This window comes from Elgaria multicarinata, chromosome 8 (assembly GCF_023053635.1).
Source record: "Elgaria multicarinata webbii isolate HBS135686 ecotype San Diego chromosome 8, rElgMul1.1.pri, whole genome shotgun sequence".
NCBI classification, from domain to species: Eukaryota; Metazoa; Chordata; class Lepidosauria; order Squamata; family Anguidae; genus Elgaria; species Elgaria multicarinata.
In genome coordinates this window covers 38178090-38201578 of record NC_086178.1, presented here as the reverse complement: position 1 = coordinate 38201578, position 23489 = coordinate 38178090, and the positions used below count along the sequence as shown (strand labels likewise).

Genomic DNA, 23489 nt, shown 5'->3' with positions numbered 1-23489 from the left:
AAATAAGTAGTTCTGCCACTCCCAGCATTCCCCAGCCAGCATACTGGAAATGGTAGTACTTATTTCTGTCTAAACATCCATAGGATTGCATCCTTAATCACCTTGTTCAGATGACTGCTAAGCCATGGTAGTTAAGCATTTTGAGCTAAAGATTATGGTTTATTGTGTCATGTGAACCATTCCTAACCATGATAGCTACATAACCACAGTTTAAACACACTGGGCATGTCTAGACGATGCCTTATCCTGGGGATTGCCCCGGGATCATCCCTGTGCACCCACATGATGCACAGGGGATCCCAGGGGCATGGAGGGATGATCCCTCCATTTCCCTGGGATTAACAGGACGGCTTTTAGCCTGATTTTCCCCGTGATCTTGGAATCGTCCCAAGCCCACGGCAGGTGTGGGCAGCTATCCCGCTTTTGTCCCACTCCTCACGTGTAAATGTGAGGAGCTGGGAACCAGGCATGTTTCTTCAGGAGCTCCATGCACATCGGGGGAGGGGAGCAGGGTCAGGGTTTTGAAATTATTTTACCTTGTAATTTTCGCTGGAGCGTTTGTGCGCTCCAGCTCTTCTGTTGGAAAAAATGGCTGCCACTACGGGTGCAATTCCCGGGATGTTGCGTGGCCCATGTGGACTGAGGGGGAGGATCTCACGATCAGCATATCATGAGATCCTCCCCCTCCCCTCCCCTGGTGTAGACATGCCCACTCACTAACCATTTGCTACAAAAGGGTTGGCAGCCTAACCATGGCTTAGTGCATTGTCTGAACAGGCCCAATGTCTAGTTAGGCCCTAATCCTCTTATGTAACTAATTTAGTCTCGATTTAACAGTATTAGCAGACCCTATATTGGTTAATCGGTTCAGTTCTTCTTTAAAGTTGCCCATAGAGATTATGATAGTTGGAATGGTTTCACTAGAAACTAGAAGATAATGCATTGTGATCAGGTAGAAATTTAGAAGGGCAATTTAACCAAGGCTGCAAATAAATCTCAGCCCAAAGGCTGAAAAATGGGTGAGCTCATATTTTTCAATTTAGGAAGATAACGTCCTAGGAAATGAACCGAAGAGGGCTCCTTGGCTATTCAATTTACCTCTAGCAGTCATAACAAGACATTGCGATACAAGGGAAGAACTATGTTTTGTAGAGTGGATTTTAATCACATGCTTGACTAAACTTCAGACGAACAGAATACTTGTTCATTCACTGGCTGGCTGATGCTGAGGCAGGAGAGCAGTTTCATACAAGACACAGTACATATGGAACTACCTTATGATACTTTCTTGCCCTGTAGCGTGACAGAAGGCCAAATTCCATTGCGAGAAACTCTCAGAGAGCCACATTCCCATGTTGGGCGGGGATGAAGGCAAAAGGGGCCAGACAAAGAGGCATAGTTTAGCTTAATGCTCTTACTCTCCATAACTGAGCCTCAGGGGAGGCATTTCAATCTTTTAAACTGGGGGGGGGGGAGAAAGAGAACTGCACAAAACCCAGGAACCCACCAAATGACTGGTGCTTGGAGAAAAGGGGCGTGGCCACCCCAGGCCTGAGGTTCTGTACCCCTGGACTACACTAGGAGCAGGAGGATCTTGTGACAACTTGGATTGGGCTGCTGTCTTCATCTTTCTGTTGCGCCATGCCGTCTTCATGTGAGGCAGTGCTCTTCCTGTCACTGTCCTAGCTCTTGCCTCCCACGTGCCATCAGCCATGGGAGCTGTCTCATCCTTCCGACGAGGTTGCATAGAAGATGGTGCTGCTGCCTAGTGAGGCCAATACCTATGTACACTCTAGGAAGGCACCCACAACCCACTGTTCTTTTCCCCCTCAGTGAGCCAGAGAGGACAGGGCAGCTGAGGCAAGGAAGGTAGAAAAGAGGTGGGATCAAGTCTCTAGACCCTCCCTCCCAATCTTGACAAAACTGAATCAAATGCCTGATGCTCAGTGATACATATTTTCATGTGGCGAGATGAAGGAAAGCATGGCAGAAAATGATGTTTATCAGAATGTAGTATCTACTTTTGAGATGACAATACATTGCACGTCCATCATATTATTAAATTTAAATATCCACATTTGAGAACACAGCTGTTCTCATTTACAAGCCACATTAATCATATTCATACCAGCCAACAGAGGCAAAAAAGCTTTCTTGGTGCCACATGTTTGTTCCACGTGTGTAAATAAAGTGCTGTTCATCCCAGCAATGCTAGGGCTGATTCATATTATGGTCATTAGGTGCATGGCTTGGATTCAAGGGCACTCATTGGAAAGTGGTTATGAGAGCCTCCATCCTCTTGCTTCAGCTGAAGGCAAAACAAGATCAGCTGCCACCTTGAATTGATCACATTTATTCAATATCCTTTGAAATAAGCAAGAATTTTGAAGCACATAAGCAATCAAATTGAGCCACAAAAAACCCACACATGTATAAATAAGATGTACTATGAGAAATACACAATATTGAAACAAAAAGTAATACTGTACAGTAACAACATTTGAAAGACAAACGGTTCAAATTATAAGTTTTGTTACTCACACTATAAAAAACTTGACTTTTTAAAGAAAAATATAGTTCCAATATAAAGGCCTGATCCTGAACACTGTGAAATTAATGGAAATTATGCTATCTGCTCACTTCAAAGGTAGCAGGATCATCCTTTTTGATTGCCTTAACAGGCACTTCAATTATATATCTTAATTTTTTTTCTTTTCTTTTTTACAAAGCTTACCTTGAATACTATTACAAAAATGACAAACATCAACTCAAGAGTATGTTTCAGCAAGTTTCAGGAACATAATGCAGAAACAGGTTAGTTATCCATGCACAAAAAAAGGGAGAAAGCTAATTCATTCAGTTTAGTAATAATAATTTTTACTAGATTCCTTTTCACAAACACAAACATTTCAGACTTCATTTTTCAGTAATGGATATATCAAGTTTTACATTTTTCCTAAGTCTACTGAGAATGCTGGCACTGTTATGTTGAAGAGAAACTTGTCACTGCTTAACATATCATATTGTCTGTCTGTAACAACCACAGAGATTCATTATCGGAGTTTGGTAAAAGCACACACTATTGTTAAGATTAGAGTTTCTAAAGCTGAAAGTACATTAAAAGGTAAATCATGAACTTCACAAATTCAGTTTTAAAATATTTTCCCCAAACTAAAAGCTGCAGAAAACTTGTTCTTAAATAATCTACAGAAAATTCTGGAGCAGCTAAACATTTTAAATTTCTTACACTTTCTTCATCTTAAAAATATTTGAATTAATTCAGTAGCCCATCCTTTTGAAAAATAATTCCCCCAAAAAACACCTGAAGTAGATTACAAATCTTTTGTTTTAATCAGTGTGACCAAAGGTTTGTCGTCAGGACTGTAATCTTCATAAGCAATTGGAGTTGCATCGTACATTGCGGGTCGAGATTTCTTTCCAAACCTAAACCCACCAAAAGAAGAAAGAAAACAAAATTGAGTGGAATTACAGACTGCTAACACATGCATTTTAATAGTAGTAATCCACTGACTGGGTTTGGATGACATGATAACCAATGGTAGATTAAATAAACGTTGGGTTAAATTTTCAATGGTTGGTTATTGTGTCATCTGTCAGGCCTTTCTCACACTACGGTTCGTTATTCCGGCAAAATAACCAATGCAAATAACCAATGCTGTGCAGAGTGGACTATTTGAACAATCGTTGGTTATTGCATCATCTCTCCAAAACCATCTTGCAATGGTCTGCTGAACATCCTTTTACTTTTCAAGTTTTGTTTGGTGAGAATGCAGGAGAAGGCTGTTTCTGCTGTGCCACCCAGCCTGTGGAACTCCCTGCCCCCATGGGGGTTGGCCTTCCCCACACTTGACCAGTATTCTGCCTCTGCCTGAACACACTTCCTTTTCCAGAAAGCTTCAAATTTAACTGCTGCACAGAATCTTCCTTGTTTTCAGTTCCAACCATTTCTATTGTTAGCTTTAACAGCTCCCATCCATTGTAGAGCAAAGGAACGTCAAAAGAAGATTAGAGCAAGAGTCTGCTGAGTTAGAATATATCAAAAGGTTTAATTCTATCACCAGAGGCTTGCATTGAAATAACAGATTTTTTATCACACTACAATCCTGTTCAGATGACACGCTAAGCCACGGTGGTTAAGCATTTTGAGCTAAACATTCCTAACCATGATGGCTACATAACTAGAGTGGCCATATGAAAAGGAGGACAGGTATGCATGTTACACCTGGTGAAATTCCCTCTTCATCACAACAGTTAAAGCTGCAGGAGCTATACTGCAGCTATACTGTGACCAGATTTAAAAGAGGGCAGGGCACCTGCAGCTTTAACTGTTGTGACGAAGAGGAAATTTCACCAGGTTCACCTGCTGAAATTCCCATTTCAATACAACTCTTAAAGATACAGGAGCCCTGTCCTCCTTTTCATATGGTCACCCTATACATAACCATGGTTTAAACACACTAACCATTTGCTGCAAAAGGATTAGCAGACTATGGCTTAGTGTGTTGTCTGAACAGGATTATTATGTGTTAATTGGCTTCCCTAGTGCCAGGATGTTTGTTATCAACAACATCTGCACTGTCAGTGACCACTGTTAATAATTTAATTGCCACTCTCAGTACTTTCTGTACTGAATGTCCTTCTGGCTTCAGAGTTTAAAATTCTTCCGACCACCACCACATTTACTGTGTAAAAACCTGAACTCTCCATAATACTCCATGCATCTGATGAAGTTTATGCCAAAATAAATATGTTAGTCTTCCAAGCACTACAAGACTCTTGGTTGTTTTTGGTGCAATAGATTAATGTGGCTAGCCCCTGGAGAAAATACTGTATATTGTTATTGATTTGTTGTACTTCTTACTTAAACATTTTGCTTTTATTTGATTTTATTGTAAACCAGAGAGAAGCGGGGATGAAGTTGGGAGGGAACTTGACTCTCAGACTGCAGGTAAAGGCTTACATGACAGCATACCTCCATATTATTATTTCTCTTTCTCATTTGTGGCGGTTTTTCTAGATGGACCTGACGGGCTTTGCCAGGTCATGCTGACTTTTACAGATTCAGGAATTTCCTGACAAATGAGCATGGCTTAATTACAACTGCTTTCTAGATGTGGATGCATTTTGGTAGGCCAGTTAGATGATGATGATGATGATGATGATGATGTGCGGAAGCATTCCATCATGTGAGCCCTTGTCTGCAGTCCGAAGTGGCACAGTCAAGGCATAATGTTTTCATCTAAATTGATGTTTGTGGGAACTAGAACTATAAATTTTCCCATTTATACCCAAACAAACCTGGCATGTCGGATAGAGGCGATGGCACTATTGAATTCACTGTCAATGCTCCTGCAGTTGTAGAATTCCTCATACGCTGGCCTGGATGAACCCTGGTATTCAATGCGGCTGATGCGACAAATGCCAACAATTAGGATGATCAACATCAGGACAAACGCCACACACAGGGCTCCAATTATGATGTAGAGAGAATGCCGTGGCATGTTCGTCAGGCTTTCTGCCATGTGCCCGGACTTCCACTGTAGATCTGGAAGCAAGAAAAACCATTAACATTACTAATTAACAACACTCCTATTAATGGGCAAACATACTGGTACATACTTTATGCTTTTTCTACCAGGGCAAATATCAGCTTCAAAGTTATGAGGCTCAAACCCCTTTTGGAAGCACCCCCAATTTTCTCAACTCCACCTGCATGGGAGAATGGTTCACCACCACCACCGTCCACACTCATGCCGTGGCCCTCATGTGAGTGTTTTTATGAATGGATAATAGTGAGAATTGGCCTCACCATTTCTTTGTTTGTTATGGTTAGAGAATATTTTGTACCCTTTATAAAGTCATTTTAGCTTGTGCAAGATGCCTTGACTGTGTTTGATTTCTTTTCATGGTGACCCTATGAATAAAGCATTTGACAATTCAGTGGTTTGGAGGATTGCATATTTTAAGGTAGTCTGCTTCTTAATAAATGCAAGATCCCAACTGTGAGTGTTCTATTTCAATTTTGGAAGCAGTTAAGATGCTCTTTGGAACAGTAGCCAAAAAAATCTGCATATTTCACTGAGACGTACAGAATGTGAACTAGGCCAGTATTGCTCCAGGACTAAGAAATCTATCTTGGTGTTGGTTACTAAGCCTTAGCAACATTTGGGGATTCACATCCATTGTACAAACAAATTAATCCTGAAACTGAAAAATGGAGTAAGGTGAAGTTAGTATGGTAAGCTAGAACAGCTGCAATAAGAATGAATATTTTGCCTAGATTCCTCTTCTTATTTCAAATAATTCCACTTTGGCCAGATCTACACCAAGCAGGATATAGCACTATGAAAGCAGCATGAAAGCGGTATATCCTGCTTGGTATAGATCTGGGATTCATCTATCTATTCCAACTCTGACCAAATGGAACGAGCTACTGCTAGATTTGATCTGGTCAGGACAGAAGCCTAGGTTGAAGCAAGCAACTCTTAGCAGACCCCAGACGAAAGAAGGTCTTGCAGACAATTTTTAAAAATGCTTTGTAGAAGTTGCTGTCACTTCAAATAAAGGTTTGATACGATCTACTTATAAAATTCTCCAAATTGGTTGACAAGCCATCCGATGTGTGGGCATGGAAAAACTGACTTAGGTGAGTATTTGGAAGAAGATTGACTGTGTATATCTGGACTTCTGCATCTTTATCAAACAACACTCATAAAAAGAAAGCACAATATAACATTTTCAGTAGGGGTACTTTACTCCTGCAAGGCTGACACCCAAACTATAGTCAATATTGTGGAATGGGGTGTGCTCAAATTGGTTTGTACTTTCATCTTTGGTGAAAATGTTCAACAGTGCAGAAGTTTTGGAACATGGTTGCTGATTACTGTCAGGAGTTTCTCCATGTTAGTCCACTAGTAACTCGTACAGCTACGCATCTTCATCATATGTATATATATGACCCTGGATACCTGCATAAAAATCTTAAGAAATTGTATCCAGGTGCAAAGTCATGTATTTGGAAATAATTGGAAGTTTCCAAAGCAACCAACTAAACAGGAGTAGATTGATAAAATTTGGGAGATTACATGCTACGGAGGTGCCAAGCTATGAGAAGAACGCAATCCTAACATCTGAGCTGTTAATTCCTCCTCCTCTGGTCTAGATTCCTGTTCTCAAAACTACTAGAAGTCTGACTATCTTCCAAGTCTTACTGGTACCCTAGCAATCCCAGCCAATTCTGCCTTTTGCTTTCAGGTTCTACAAGGTGATGACTACCTTTCCTTAAACTTTCGAGGGGCAGGCATGATTCTCTCAGACAAGTATAAATTGAATTACATTTTACACTCATATCACCTGTTCTAACTTATCTGGCAGGAATATATTCCTCTTTGTGCTGTATTCCAACTACTGTTTGTAACCTGCACCTATAACCAATATCTATTTATTTATATTTATATACCACCCCATAGCCGAAGCTCTCTGGGCAGTTTACAAAAGTTTAAAACAGTGAACATTTAAAAATATACAAAATTTAAAACCATCAAAAACATAAAAACAACAATATTCATTTTAAACAACCAAGCTCTTGACAGCGTTAGAATTCTGGATTGAAACTAGGATTCTGAAATATTTGCTATCCAGCCACATCATCTTCAGCAGGTAATAAAAGCATATGGTTTCAGCAATCTATTCCTTTCATATAAAGCCATTAAATTACATAATATTATCATTATAATACCCAGGCACTGCATGGAAGGCATTTCTAAAGGGATTATTCCATGTCTCCGGATATTAAATCCAACTGCCAGTCAGCCTATTGTCTACCACCCAAAGAAGCTGTCACTCACACCTGGATTACTTCCTCAATTAAGTAGATATGCCTGTTTGAAGCATTACTCTTTGGTATTTTTTTCTCCCTCTGAGCAGATCTCAGACTTTATTTCTTCATTTTACTTAGGTATTTAGTATTCTGTTCTTCAATAATAATAAAAAAAATCTCAGAGTAGTTCCAATACAGATATGCAGGGAGTAAATCCCATTGAACACAATAAGACTTCCTCCTGAGTAGACATGCATATGATTCTGATATTAAGGATGTTCACAGAAGGAAGGTTTCCTCTCCTCTCCCCAGTAGCTACCTGTAACTCCCAAAAGGGTCAGGAGAACCCGGCTGCTGGGGAGAGGAGGGCATGGAAAACTTTCTTTTCATTAACTGCTGTAAATTAAGTTATCTTAGTTCACAACAATAAAAAAGCAAGAAAGATATCAGTAAGGCTAGTATACATGCTAGTTTTATCATAGAGAGCCTATGTTGTCATAATGCACATCATCCATCATAATGCACAGCAGCAGTCATGATGCCAGTTTGAAGAATCAATTGACAACTGGTGCTGTACATTAGAATGGCTAGCATCAGCCATCATTAAGTACAGGCAGCACTGGCTTGGAAAATCTGCATACTAGGGAACTCTAACCTTTTCGGACCTGTGGGCACATTTGGGAATTTGAGAAACTGCTGTGGGCATCACCACAAAAAGCCTAATTGGTAGATGGCCACTTTGACATCTACCTGTCATGTCTATGGATCTTTGGTTGTGTGTTATTCAGCAAAAACTTTAGTTTTCTGTCTATCGGACACTGCAACATCTCTTTAATAAGGGATTGTCTAATTCAACTAACTGCTTGTGGTACAAGGCAGCGAATGCTTCTTTTAAACATAAGTTTTGACAATGTCCAGTGGTTGCTTCTTTTTGAGAGGAATTTTATATTATACAGATAAATTTTGTACTGGAACAGTCTTTAATATTCACTCATGTACACATGTATGGCCTAGAGGCTGGCAAACCATGGTTGCCTGCAAAGGCTTCTGGGTGAATGGCTGCTTCTGCTTCTAAGCTAGCAAACTGTACCAGTCAGCAACAGTCCTTTGTGTTATGGGAAAGATGGGTCAAAGCACAATTACAGTGATCTCATGAGAACAGCAAGTGTCTTATCTATGTAACCTGGTATTGTATCTGGAGGATCTAACGAGCTGACTTTCCAGCCTCTTCATCTGAAGTCTGGCTACTTTTGTCTCCTTGGTAACCCTGGAAACCTGAAAGCCCACGGTTGGGGCAATACAACACACCCTTTTAAATTATTTCCCTGCTTCATGGAAATTATCAAAAGTTCCACATAAATGGATACTGTACACCCTTTTGACAGCTAAAGGACTGATATTACAACACGGTAAGGAAAAACACTCCCTCCTATAATGCAATGGACTAAGGAACTTACAACACTTTCAACATTTAAACGGGTGGTATATATGGAAAGTTATTTGTATATTTGGTCCACTTTTGTTGGAGCCTATGTATAATTGTTAGAAAATTGTACGCATTTCATATGTATTCATTGCTATGGATATATACAAATTCATGTCCATATATTTTAAAAAATGTGGGGGGGGGATTCCATCCACCACAGATGCCATTGTGCCCACATGTACCATGGTGCCCATGGGCACCACAGTGGGGACTCTTACTCTACATGGAGCAGAGACTCATTCAAGGCTACTAAATAAACTGGCCAAGGAATGAAATCATGGATCATCCTGACCTTCCAGGAACTACTAGTCAGTAGTTCTTGGAAGGTCAGAGTAAATTATATTAGGCAGATCACTTCAACTTTTTCATGCTTCTCGCACACTTTCTTTGAAATACCTGCTACTGGCCACCGTTCAAAAGAGGATACTGCACTAAACGGGTGACTAGGATAATTAAGTAGGGCAATTCTTAGTGTTGGGTCTAAAGGAGTCTTTAGGGAGCTTACACTGTGTACAGACAACAGGGATGCATAGACCTGGAGATATCATGATAGTATTTTTATTATAATATGATACACATGTTTTCACTTTTTTATTGTCCTATTGTGACTGTTACAAAAACTTGCAAAGTGTATTTGTGTAAAGACCATACTGGGACAAGAAAAAGAAACCCCCATGTTTTGTGGAGGATGATGGCTCCATTTCACCATCTTAGCTTTACTTAGTTAATGATCAATAAGCATAATAATAATAATAATAATAATAATAATAATAATAATAATAATAATACTCTAATACGTACGTATTTCACAGTTTGCGCCAACCCATCCACGTGGACAATGGCAGGTATACCCATTGGGTTGGTCTATGCACATCCCCCCATGATGACAGGGATTACTCTCACAGTCATTTATATTGATGTCACACTCTTCACCTTAAAACAGAAAGAAAAGACAGTTCTGTGTTGCAGATGTAGATGTAAAACGGTATGCCTCATTCCCTTTCTATTTCAGTCATATTGCCTATGATACAGCACAGTACATGCTCCTTGCAGGGAGCAATTTACATTTTTCTGCAAGCAGTTCTTACTGCTACCACATTCCCTTCATGTTATTTGTTATTAAGACAATGGAACAAGATCTCCCCAGGGTTGCACAGGAGTGAACAGTATTTAAATAGCAATCAAAACACAGACTGAGGCAAGGCAGCATAGCAAAGCAATCAAACTCCAGAAAGAAGTGGCTCGAATATACAGTAGAATTAGATCACAGCATCAGAAGTAGCCATTGCTTGCCCCATTGCAGTGAATGAGACTGAATGAGAAGTGATTGCTGCAAAAACAAATGCTTCACAGCAAGAATGGCAGGGCCAAATTTGGTTTCCAAACTAATAACATCTGACCTGATGGAGCTACCAAATTTTAATCAAAACACAGCAAGGTTGTAGGACGAGGTGGTCACATTTAATGAAAAGTAAAGGTTTCCCCAATGTTATGTAAGACAGAGCTATCCCATATTTTAAAACAACATTTATTTGTGGGTTTTACAAACATAAGAAGAACCATGCTGGATCTGATCAAGGGTGCATCTAGTTCATCAAACAGCTGCCAATGGCAAACCCACAAGCATGAGTGGGTGCAACCCTCCCACCCAAGTTCCCCAGCAACTGGAAGTAGCATATCGTCATCAGGACTAGTAGGCTCCAATACTGGAGGTAGCATATAGCCGTCAGGACTACTAGCCATTGATAGCCTTTTCCTCCATGAATTTGTCCAATCCCCTTTTAAAGCCATCCAAATTGGTGGCCATCACCACATCTTGTGGAAGTGTATCCCATAGTTAAAGTATGCGCTTTGTGCATAATGCAGCAGCTGTACTTCAATGCAAGTGCTCCATAACCCTTTTTGCAGCAAAAATACACTTCTGGAGAATAAAGTACCCCCATAAAAATACCAAAGCTGGCAATCCCTGCTTCAGTGCATTCACACAGCAATCACAGAAACAGCCAAGAGGATAAAATGTTGTCAATTTACGACAGATTACTTGAGGCTCAGCTGCCAGATTTAGCCCCATTCAATTAGTATATTGACTCTCTCTCTCTCTCTCTCTCTCTGCAGCTTTCCAAAGGTGGTTTCCAAATGCAATCTTGATTCAGACAGATATCGAATAAGTAATAATTTAACAATTGTTTACTAAGCTCTTATTAGCTACGTCTTTCACTTCTGAAAGCCACTATATTAAATCAGTTCTAAGCAACATTAAGAGCTCTCCAGATTCTTCAAGTTTTGGGACAAGGGTTTTCAGGAAATAAGAAAAAATACTGAACAAGAGGTTTGTAAAACACCAAAGCTAGCTTTATTGAATATGTATGTTAAAGGAAATAGAGAGATAAAAGAAAAAATATTAATTGGATTTATGTTAACAGCCCCAAGGCAATTAATAGCAGGCAACTGGAAGACAGCTCGGATGCTGACAGTATCACTGTGGAGAAAGAAAATCTAGGACATAGCAATAAATGAAAAGTTGACACAGAAGTTAAGAACACATAGAGGGATAAAGAAAAGTGATACTTTCAGGATGGACTGGCAAAAGTATATAGACTACATGGAAAAGGAATCATACAGAACAACTTTGGCAGAAGCCTATAGAAATCTGTGGGACTCATAAAAAAACAGATAATCAATAAATGATATGGAAACTTAAAAAAACCACCAGGGAAAAAATGAAAGATTTAAGAAGGAAAATCTGTAATCGACCAAGTTTGGGGAGGGAACAGGAAGGGATATAGAATAAGTCTTGATGCGTATAGTTTTATGTATTATTTTTATTCTTGATCTTTGTGTTCAATGTATTCAATAAAATATTTTTTTAAAAAAAATTCAAGCTGAATCTCACAGCAATGATATAGGGTAGGGTAGAATAATAAATATCCAAATTCATTACTGCAGTTCACAAGCCATTTATTCTGAAAGGTGAAATGTCTAACATTAAGACACTAAACACTTCAGAGCAGTGCGAAAAATGTGTTGAAGCTCAACAAATATAGAAATTTATGAACAATCTATATTTGCAGCTAGATATTCTTTTATATACAAATCAGATCAGCTATGATACAGGTATGTCCTTACTTCATTAGTAGTAGATAGGATTCCTTTCTATGCCCAAAATGATTTAGGTCAAATCTATTCCCACTGCTGCCACAAGGGGCCAACAGAGGGCAGGGCTACCAATCCAAAGATACTCTGCAACTGTTCCTGCTTTCTCTCTTTGACTATTTTTCTATGGTAAGAAAAGATATGGAAAGGTTGGGAAACATGGGAAGGTTCCAAATGGGAGATGATGTCTGGATCCACACCCAAAAAACTCTGTGAATGAGGCAGGGATGCACAATAAAAGCCTTGTCCAGAAACATCCTTCTTGCCCCAGACAGTTCAGGAGGAAAAGACAGAACAGCTGCACACTGCCAATTCAACTTTTATAAAAAAAAACAATGGCAAAACTAACAGAAAAAGAAAAGGCAAAAAAAACCCCATGAAAACAGCAGATAAAAACCAACTACTTCCACAGTTCCTTTTTCATCAAATGCCTGCAAGAAAAGACATGACCTTTTAAATGTGTGAAAAGTTATCAGAGAGGATCACTGATAACCTTCCCAAGGAGGCTGAGACCCTGAGGACGTTCCTCAGGGCCATTACGGAAAAGTCCCATTGCTCTTCCAGTTTCTCTAGATAATTGTAGAAAATCTGAAGGTCTGTATACTTATATGAACATAAGAAGAGCCATATTGGATCAGACCAGGGGTCCATCTAGCCCAACACTCTGTTCACACAGTGGCTATCCAGTTGGCGACCAGGAACCCACAAGCAGGACGCGGGTGCAACAGCACCCTCCTGCCCATTTTCCCCAGCAACTGGTGTACATAGGCTTACTGCAAGGAGGGGGGGGTCGTTCAGGGAGAAGCAGTTTCTAAAGGGGCAAACTGGATATGCCATCAGGAAATCTGTGATTGGATCTGTTGTATTTTTGTTATTGTGAAAAAACCTGTGGAACTATTAATCTGAGAAAAAGAATGGATTAATGTAGGATGGTGGGAACATTCCCATAAAGGGCTAAAAAGAGCTTTTCTGTTGAAAAGAAGTGTAGGAAACATGCTATTTTTACCATGCTTTACATGCATGCTTTTATTTCACCAGAAAAAGACAGGAAGAACTTTAAGAAATCTTATACCTAGAATGATTTAGGACAAATCTATTCTGACTACTGGCACCAGGCATCAGAACTCAGACAGTGTGAACAAAAGGGAACAAGAAATTATATTAAGGTTTCCCAATCTGAATTGAGAGGGCATGAAAATGTGTTCTTTGGAGCTGAGCAGTTCTAAGTCACTGTAGTGATCAGAATAACAGCATGGCATTTATTCCCAAATACAGTACACAGTTATACAAGTTCACCTTCATAGAACAGTAGAGTTGGAAGGGGCCTATAAGGCCATTGAGTCCAACCCCCCTTCTTGGATGATAGGAAGGGCATATTGCTTGCAACGGAGATAGTGGCCATGTCCACACATCAGTCAGGCTAATCGAGATTAGCGCAACATAAATGAGCAGGACGGAGCTTCAAAAAGCCTTCTGCTCTCATGCACCTGACTCTCCTCTGCTCTCCTTCTGCATGGCCAGAAGCAAAAATGTGGATGCTTTTGGTTAAGCACAGCTTGCTGTGTCGTCTGTATCCAGAGTTGTAGTGAATCTTAGCTGTGGTTAGTTTAAACAACTTCAGTAACCGCGTTTTGAAGTTGGCTTGTTTGAAATTAACCATCATTAATCTTAACCAGAGTTTGTTGGTCCAGACAGTAGGACAAATTGTGGTTAAGCAAAAGCGGAAGCCTCTAAACATCATCATCATTGTTGTTGTTATTATTATTTATTTATTATTTATTAATTATATTTCTATACCGCCCAATAGCCAAAGCTCTCTGGGCGGTTCACAAAAATTAAAAACATTCAAAGTATAAAACAACAGTATAAAACCATAATATAAAATACAATATAAAAGCTCAACCAGATAAAAACAGCAGCAATGCAAAATTACAAATTTAAAACACCAAGTTAAAATTTATTTATAGACTGTTAAAATGCCGGAAGAATAAAAAGGTCTTCACCTGGCGTCTAAAAGCATATAATGTAGGTGCCAAGCAAACCTCCTTAGGGAGCTCATTCCACAGCCGGGGTGCCACAGCAGAGAAGGCCCTCCTCCTGGTAGCCACCTGCCTCACTTCCTTTGGCAGGGGCTCGCGGAGAAGGACCCCTGAGGATGACCTTATGACAGGTACATATGGGAGGAGGCGTTCCTTCAGATAACCTGGCCCCAAGTCGTTTAGGGCTTTAAATGTTGATACCAGCACTTTGAATCGGGCCTGGACCTGGACTGGCAGCCAATGAAGCTGGAAAAGGACTGGCGTAATGTGGTCTCGTCAGCCAGTCCCTGTTAGTAAACGGGCTGCCCTGTTTTGTACCAGTTGAAGTTTCTGGACCATTTTCAAAGGCAGCCCCACATATAACGCATTGCAGTAATCCAAATGAGAGGTTATCAGAGCATGGATAACTGTAGCTAGGCTATCTCTGTCCAGATAAGGGCGCAGTTGGTATATCAGCCTAAGCTGATAAAAGGTGCTCTTTGCCACTGAGTTCACCTGTGCCTCAAGTGACAGTTCTGGATCCAAGAGCACCCCCAAACTACGGACCCAATCCTTTAGGGGGAGTGCAACCCCGTCCAGGACAAGGCAAACATCACCTCGCCGGACAGATGAACCACCCACTAACAGTACCTCCGTCTTGTCTGGATTGAGTTTCAGTTTATTAAACCTGGGAAAACTCGTGCCCATCTCCCCCTGTGCCCAGGAGTTCCTGTGTGTCATTTAGATTCACAGGGACTCTGCCAAGACCAGCCCGGACTTTTGGGGTGGTGTAGAAATGGCCAAAGCAGGCAGGACCACCCGTCACCTCTTCTCCCCACCTTTACGGCAAAGTTAATAGGTCTTTGGGTCTGGAAAGTGATTTGTCATACTGTAGAGCAGAAACAGACAACATCTCAAATGGAGGGTGGGTGTGGGGAGGGAGACAGATTCCTCCAGGTCAAGCTGCTCAGGTTCCCCCACCCAGCAGCATAGCCAGGCAGTGATCAGTTCAAGAAGTTAGTGGCAGTTTTTTCCCTTCAGGAAATGCCTAGCAGCCTCCAGGGCATCTTTCTATTACCTAAAGGGATGGACATTTTCTGGATTTGCAATTTTGCTCAGGTACCAGTGACACCATGTGGGGGAGAGGGGAGCATCACTTCCGATACAGGAGGATGTCCACCTTTACAGAAATTAAAAGTTACTCAGAACCCATAATGCAGAGGTCATGTCTGCTTTCAACACTGGCCACCAGATATGCATTATCCTGCTCCTCAAAACCATTCTTGAAATGACAATCTCCATCATCAATATCTAGGTTCTTCTCTGAAGGAGTTTCTCTCATGTGAACAAAGGCTTAGATCTCAGTGTATGTAACAGTTTTAAGAAAAACATGGAACCGTCTTTTATGCATCTATTAATACACTCCCCATGAAAGATGAATGCAGATAAAGATAACCAAGTTCATTTTCTAGAATACCATCTCCTTTTCCTCTCCTTTGTACCCTTTTTTGTCCTAACTTCACTGAATTACTGCCATTATCGAAATTGGTCATTCCTGTGGTGGAATAATACTATGTGCAGGTGCGAATGAGTGTATTTGACATTTGCCTTGTTTTGTACATCCTGACAGACAATTATGGTATTATGTAATTTACAAATAACTTGCCTGTAAATCCAGGTGCACAGATGCATGTTGCATTTAAGCCTTCACTGTCGCACGTCCCACCGTTCTGACAGCTGATGTTAACACAAGGATCTTTGAATAATTCACAGTGCCTTCCTGAGAATAATAAGTGATAAAGGGTGATGTTAACATGGACCAAACTACATACAGAGCAAGTATATCAAGGCTTGTGGCTTTGATTTTTCAAACACACACACACACACACTGAGATTGTAGCTCCATTCTATGGCTTTTTGCTTGCCATCTGAGGACCCATACGATTGCTCTGCTAATGCATTCCTTTTCTGACATCTGTTTCCCATGTGGTTGAATTTGGCCCTCTACAGAAGCTATGGTTTTGGTCCACAGCACTAGGCCTGAACTAGGAGTGGTAGATTGATAACTGTCTTGCTTTAGGGGCATGAGTCTTTCCCCTGCCCTTGCATCCACTTCACCTAGTTTCAGACAAGTCAATGACTTAATTGGAATTTCTAAGACCTTTTGATATAGAACGAGACAAATAAGCTAGCTTGATAAGGAGGACTGACCATCCAGGTCAATCTGACATTGCTAGAAGAGTTATGGGCCATCTGTTGATAAAGTATAATGAAGAAGTTTTCTTTGATCTATCTTTGTTTTGCTTCAGAACTTTGCCAACTGTTAATTAGTTAAGATGCTATTTTGTATAAATATACCTGCTTTTCACACTGCCAGGAGAGAAGTTCTTTGTCTGTAGGACCCTCTCCATGCAGTTACATTAAGCTCAATAAAACAGAGTTGCCTTACAACCAAAGTGGATTTTTATCCTTGATAGGGGTGTTGGGTGTAGGAGTGAGCATCTTCTCCTCCCAGCTGCCATGGTAAGCTCTAAGGTGGCTTCACTTCTGAGGAAGAAGATCAGGTAGGGGAAAAGGGGGCGTGACAGGGAGGGGAAAGGAGAGGTATGGAACCACTGGATCCATAAGCCTCTCCATTGCCCCACCACTACTACTACCACCACCACATGCAGCAAGCTAAGTCAGGTAGATGGGCTGAGAGACCCATCAAGCTGAAAATGCTTCTGAAGGTGGAATGTGAGCCATCCATCTAAAGGGTAGCAATCTATAAGGATTGCACTCTAAGTGTGTTATTCCCATACAACAAACAAGTTTCATGATTCGATTTTGACTTTTACATGTTTCTAACCTTTTTGGGCCCATGGGCCCATCTGGAAATTTGAGAAAGTGTCCTGGGCACCACCACAAGATGGCTGCCATGGGAGGAGAGGCCAATCACACAGATGAGTGACCTGCCCCAAAGGCTGAGTATAAGGCAGAGGTGAGGTCTGAGCCCCAACACACAAAACATGGATGATGGGTACATGGGGTGTGTGATGATGCAGAGTGTGTGTGTAAGAGAGGGGAAAGAGTTGGCTGGCAGGGGATGGTGAAGCGAAAAAGAGCTTTCCTTCTGTAAAATAAGTTTCTGTTGGTGATGAAAACTGATAATTTTCATTGCCAGCAGAAACTTATTTCACAGAAGGGAAGCTCTTTTTCGCCTCACCATCCTCTGCCAGCCAACTCATTTCCCTCTCTCACACACACACTCTGCATCACCACCATGTATCCATCATACACACACACACACACGTCTCTCCCTTCTCATTGCAAGCACACAAAAACCCTCACTCAGTCTTTTTCAGGATACCTCCCAATTCCCCCTAAGCCCTTTCTCTCTCCCACTCTTTCTCACCCAGTTGCTGGTAAGAAAACTTTGTTATCTTTTTTTTTTTTTAAGTGAGAGGAGCAGGGCACCTCAGTATGTGCTGAGAAAGGTGTCCAGGAACAACTGGTGCCCATAGGTACCACATTAGTTCCCTCTCTCTAATGTATGACAGAGCATAAATTATGCAGAAGATCACATTTATTAGGTGGATTGACAATACCTATACACCCCTCTTTGTTAAAGCAACACATCTCTTACCTTCATATTCTGCAAGACACGCACAGTCGTAGCTATTGACAAGGTCTCTGCAGGTAGCGCCATTCTGACAAGGGGCTGAAAGGCACTCATTGTATTCCTCCTCACAATAGAGTCCATGGTAACCTAAAACACACAGCAAAGGAAACGGAAACAGAAAACGGTAAGAGCTTCACCATCAGAGTGGCAGAGAGGGGCCTTAATAACAATGCACAGATACACATTTACTTCTACTCTTTCACTGAATCCACATTATTAGAATGTAAGCCTATGCGGCAGGGTCTTGCTATTTACTGTTTTACTCTGTTCAGCACCATGTACATTGATGGTGCTATATAAATAAATAAATAAATAAATAAATAAATAAATAAATAAATAAATAATAGGGTTGGGGCAGGTTTCTGACAAAATCAAGAGCCCTTTATATATTTCACTTGGTGAACTTTGGCCTGGTTCAGACAACACACTAAACCATGCTGCTTAACCACAAAATGGTTAACGGAATGCAAGCAGCATGGTTTAGCATGTTGTCTGAACCAGGCCACTGAGAAATACTTTCATTTGCTAAAGAGGCAGTCAAATGGCCTTGTTAGAAGCATAAGCAAACCATGTGCCCACTGATCCTATTTTCAGTATTCATTTGTTTTTGTTTTTATTTGCAATGCGGTAGCTTAACTGGCGTAAAACTCATAGAAATCTTTTCATTGAAACTAGATCTCATACCAACACAACTTTCAAGTGTAACTCAAATAGTGAGCTTCATAGCCTACATAATGATGGCAAGCAGACAAATTGTCTCTTGTTTGAAGAGGATAAAGACAAGGCAGCAAGAAGATACAGCAGTTAGCATGGCTGATTCAAACTTGTACAATAGGTTGAAGAGAAGAGAAAGCTATTTCACAGGGAAATAATAAGTGCAGCAAAATACTACCAATTTGTTCAGCCACATTTTTGGCGTCGCTTACATTGAACCCACTTATCATTCTACAAAGCAACAGTTTCACAGAATAAGATACTGATTACACATTCACGTAGTTTCCTCCATTATGCGTCCATTGTATTTCCCATTGTACACAGAGGTTTGTTCTGATTTGTATGTAAGGAAATAAGGAATAATTTGTTCCTTACTTCTAGCACCATGCTATTAGAAAAGTTTTTTTCATATATAGGAGCAATTGACTAATCGCTGCAGCTGCACAACCTTCATTCAATTCCACTGGATTAGTGAAGGATCTCCTTGCAATCCCAATTTAAACAGGAATTGTGCAGCAATTATGATTGGTAAATTATGGGAATTATTTTTTTATTAGATACCAAGCTTCAGCTCCATGCCACCACCTTTATTTAATTAGAGAGATGGTTCACTTTTCATATATTTGGATCTATCAAAATATTCTAAGCATGTATGTCGAGGGCCATTTTGCTAATTAAGGCATGTAGAAATCGTGGCTTGGATCCAAAGATCCTGTCTTTTAGTCTGGACTCTTAGAGAACAGAAGATTAACCAGCAGAAACTATAGCCTTCATCATCAACAACATCATCAACAACATCATCATCACCAACAATGGCTTTGATCCAAAGGCACCTGTTTAAGTGGAAAGCAACTCCACATGCACATCAGAGATTATTGTCCTGCCCCCATCCCACCCACAATAACCCTCTAATTTCTCCTCCAAAAACTAGCTCCAGATCAGGGGACCCTACAGAGCAACTTTTGGTGAAAAGCAACAACCCCATGTCAACAGAAGTACTTTTCACTCACAGAGCAGGGTCCTTGAATCCAAGCTGTTTTTACTGAAATCAAATCACCATCTTCTTCATCATCAATTGTTGTATTTGTTGCTGCTTATTGATATTTTATATTCTGGAATTGTCTGGTTAATTGCAAGTCCACATTTCCCTAAATTCTCTTATTTATTTATTGAATTTTTATACCACAAAATAGCCAAAGCTCTCTTAATTTGTTAGATAGAAGCAATGCTACTGAATTAGCAGTAGATAACAGAAGAGATTTTAAAATGGTTTTGTTTTACATACCGGCCATTTCTGCACCTGCCTTTTTTCCAGGGATCGTCCTGGGATCATCCCCGTGCATCCAAATGACACACAGGGGATTCTGGGAGCAGCTAGGGATGATCCCTCCATTTTCCTGGGATAATCCTTAGGTGTAGAAAGGGCCACGGTCACTATCTCGTACTCATCTCACTCTGAGAAAAATTTAAATTGGCAACCCATTTAATTTCAAGACAAAATTAAAGTTCATAGTTGCACAGGTCTCCTTACTATATGGCCCCGTTCAGAGAACATGCTAAACCATGCTGCTTAACCATGGGATGCATTAAGGTTAATGCATTCCATTAACCATTTTGTGGTTAAGCAGCATGGTTTAGTGTGTTGTCTGAATGGGGCCTATATATCAATGCCCCTATGAAAGCCTGGATTGAGAACATACACTGAAAAACTGAGGACATGACTCATGATTTGTTCTATTGACTTGAAGTATCTTTTTAAAATGAATTTAGTCAAATATGTAAATGGATCTAGGTAGCTTAAAAATTGTGGCAATCCTCCACCTATTTGTAGCAACCCTCCATCTGTTTGTTTTTTTATAGCACAGGCAATGAGCTAAACCTAACAAGAAATGAAACCAAATAGCCTTTCCATGTTGTAATAAGGGATCAACAGTCATTGTTGTCTGACAAATCTTCAATAAGAGACAGAACAGGCACCAGAAAATTATTAGATGTCATCTTGAACTTCTAAATGGATTCAGGTAACACAACACATATATATCTGAATTATATATGACTGAAAAAGCTTTCCCCACCCCTAAATATCTCTTGCTGTGAACACATATGCAGATTTTCCTGTTAAAACAAATGACATAATGGAAATGAGCATCAATCTGCTTTATAGGGCAACCAGTCAAAGATCACATGCTGCTGTATGGGGAAAATGCCATTTTTCTCCAGTAGAGGGCAGTTTCCACCTACCACATTTCTTCAATTTCCAGGATGGAGGACACTGAGTGTCTTTTTCACCCTGCTAGCTGGAAAAAGACCACTTTCCAGATCTTCTGATATCACTTGCAAAAGTGCTAATTAAGAGATGAAGCCCTAGATTAATGGCAAACAAGATTCTTTTCCCACACATCTGAAAAAAGTCATTTCTAAATTAGCATTTTTTTAAAAAAAAAATCCTCTAACTAGGTTTCTTTCTAACATGCATATTTGGAAGAGGATTTTAAAACATATAGGAGACGACCCAGTCCTGCCCTTTCATGCAGAAATGCATGTGCGCAACTCTGCAAAAAATTATACACACACAGCTTTACATGTGGGAAGGGGGCTGCCGGGACAGCAATCTTTGCACACATAAAAAGATGGATCCAAAGGGGGACTGCTCGTGCCTTCAATCACATATTCGTTCATTGAACATGTGGAGGGCAGGTAGTGAGATTTTATCATCCACTGACCCTGGATCACAACCTCCTGGAATTCAGTGGGAGTTGCAGTGTGTGTGCATATTACGCTCCAGCTTCCCCCAGCCTGGTGCCCTCCAGGTGTTTTTGAGTAAAACTCCCAGCATTCCTGACCATTGGCTATGCTGGCAATGGCTGATTGGAGTTCAAGTCCAAAACAACTGAAGGGCAGCAGGCTGGGTAGCCTGATCCCCGAGGGCTTCCAATCACATGCATTAGCCTATGCACATACAGTTGTATGTGTATATCAGGGGTCAACAGAAGGTACTGTGGATTGTGATCTACTGGTAGTTCTTAGGGTGTTCTGAAGTAGATCAGCAAGGACTTGTGACTCCCAACTATTTAACAATAGCAGAAGCAAAATGTCTGTCAGCCTCTCACCCACCCACCCAGGGCCAGTGCTACCATTAGGCCAACTAGGCAGCCGCCTAGGGTGCAGACCTCAGAGGGGCGCAGTACTGCCCTTTAAGGGTCACAGTTTTATACAAATTAGCTGTTTTAAGAAAAAACATAATAAAAGGAAAGTATAATAGTTCAGAAACTCTTCTTGAACAGCTGAATCAAATTTGGCAAAAAAAAAATGGGGGGGTGCAGGTAGCTCACCTTGCCTAGGGTAAAAAATAGTCTGGCATCGGCCCTGCACCAACCCCAATTGTCAAAATTAAGAAACTTTGCAATAACTAGGGATAGCTTTTTGCACTGAACGGCTGTAAGCTCAGTTCAGTTCTACTACTTCAAACAAATTCCTATTCTTAGAATTCTTTAATTCTAAGTGTAGGTCTTTTTCACCTGGCTCCAGTTGGTAGATCTCTGGGTTCTAGTAAAAAAACAAACAGTAAATTCTGCAAGCCTGAGTCTACCCAGGTTTGGCGTATATGTGGGCAGGGCTACTGGACCATTACCATTTTCCTTTTCTTTACTCATTTAGAGAATTCACAATGGAAGATGAAAACAGAGCTTAAAGTCCCTTAAGTCTTTTAGGGATTTAAACCATTAAAAAAATCTAGTTTAAAAAACACCACACCCTTACATAAAATCACTGATCTTGGAAGAGGTAGCTCTTATTGCTACTTTAAGGGTAATTGTTTCAACTCCCTGTGGTATTACTAAAATCCTGGTACCACTTAGTTACCAAAATCAATAAAATGCTAATATTATTTCAGATATTGTGCCTGCTCAGCAACAACTAACCTGTAGTGGTTAAGGCCTGACAAAGCAATCAATCACAGGATGCAATTTCAAAATTGACGGGTCATCACAGAAATTCTTCAGTGTGGTTCCATACGTTTCACCTGAAACTTTCCTCAAACTGGATTGAAGCTGAATTGTTCTATGAAGATTCGTTAGGTCAGTGAAATCTTTCTAGTCCAATTTGAAATCATCACAAAGAATGCACAAGTTGGGTACCTCAAAATGTCCTAATTCCATGCATCCTACTACCGTTCTCCCCAATCATGGTCTTTTCATCCTTTTTTTCTATATGAGATATATCTTGTGTGCAGGTGGCAAAGGGTATGAGATATAACGTTTGCCACCTGCACACAGGATCCTCTTACTTTGTCTCATTTCTTCTAATGAGAATTTCCATTCTCCTTCACTTGCTTGGTTCATTTCCCTTTAGTGAGTATCATGTAGTTCAGTGCTTTTAAGCAACACATTGATTCAGCATCATTAATGACTAAAATAATTTGGAGTGATAGCTATACAGGAAACCATCATTTTGCCTCCATTCAATACTGTGCGATATGCACTCTAGAATAAGCCATTTCCTGTTCAGCTAACAGGAAATTCATACATCAGCTATTTTCATGCATCCATTTTGCATTGACTGGGGTGGGGGAGATAACAGTCCTGCCAAAATATATACCCATTTTCATTCTCTTTTCTG

At 40.4% G+C, this 23489-nt stretch overlaps 1 protein-coding gene across 1 annotated transcript in view; it reads right to left on the bottom strand.

Moving 5' to 3' along the window:
- Positions 1 to 2198: 2198 nt before the first annotated feature.
- DNER (delta/notch like EGF repeat containing) overlaps positions 2199 to 23489 on the bottom strand; it is a 145553-nt gene continuing 124262 nt past the window's right edge. Inside the window, exons 9-13 of the mRNA XM_063132181.1 lie at positions 18123 to 18245; positions 16164 to 16277; positions 10128 to 10259; positions 5320 to 5566; positions 2199 to 3444 (exon numbers count right to left, since the gene is read on the bottom strand). Of these exons, the coding sequence (XP_062988251.1) occupies positions 3333 to 3444; positions 5320 to 5566; positions 10128 to 10259; positions 16164 to 16277; positions 18123 to 18245 (728 nt within the window). The 3' untranslated portion in view covers positions 2199 to 3332. The remainder of the gene's footprint in view (positions 3445 to 5319; positions 5567 to 10127; positions 10260 to 16163; positions 16278 to 18122; positions 18246 to 23489) is intronic.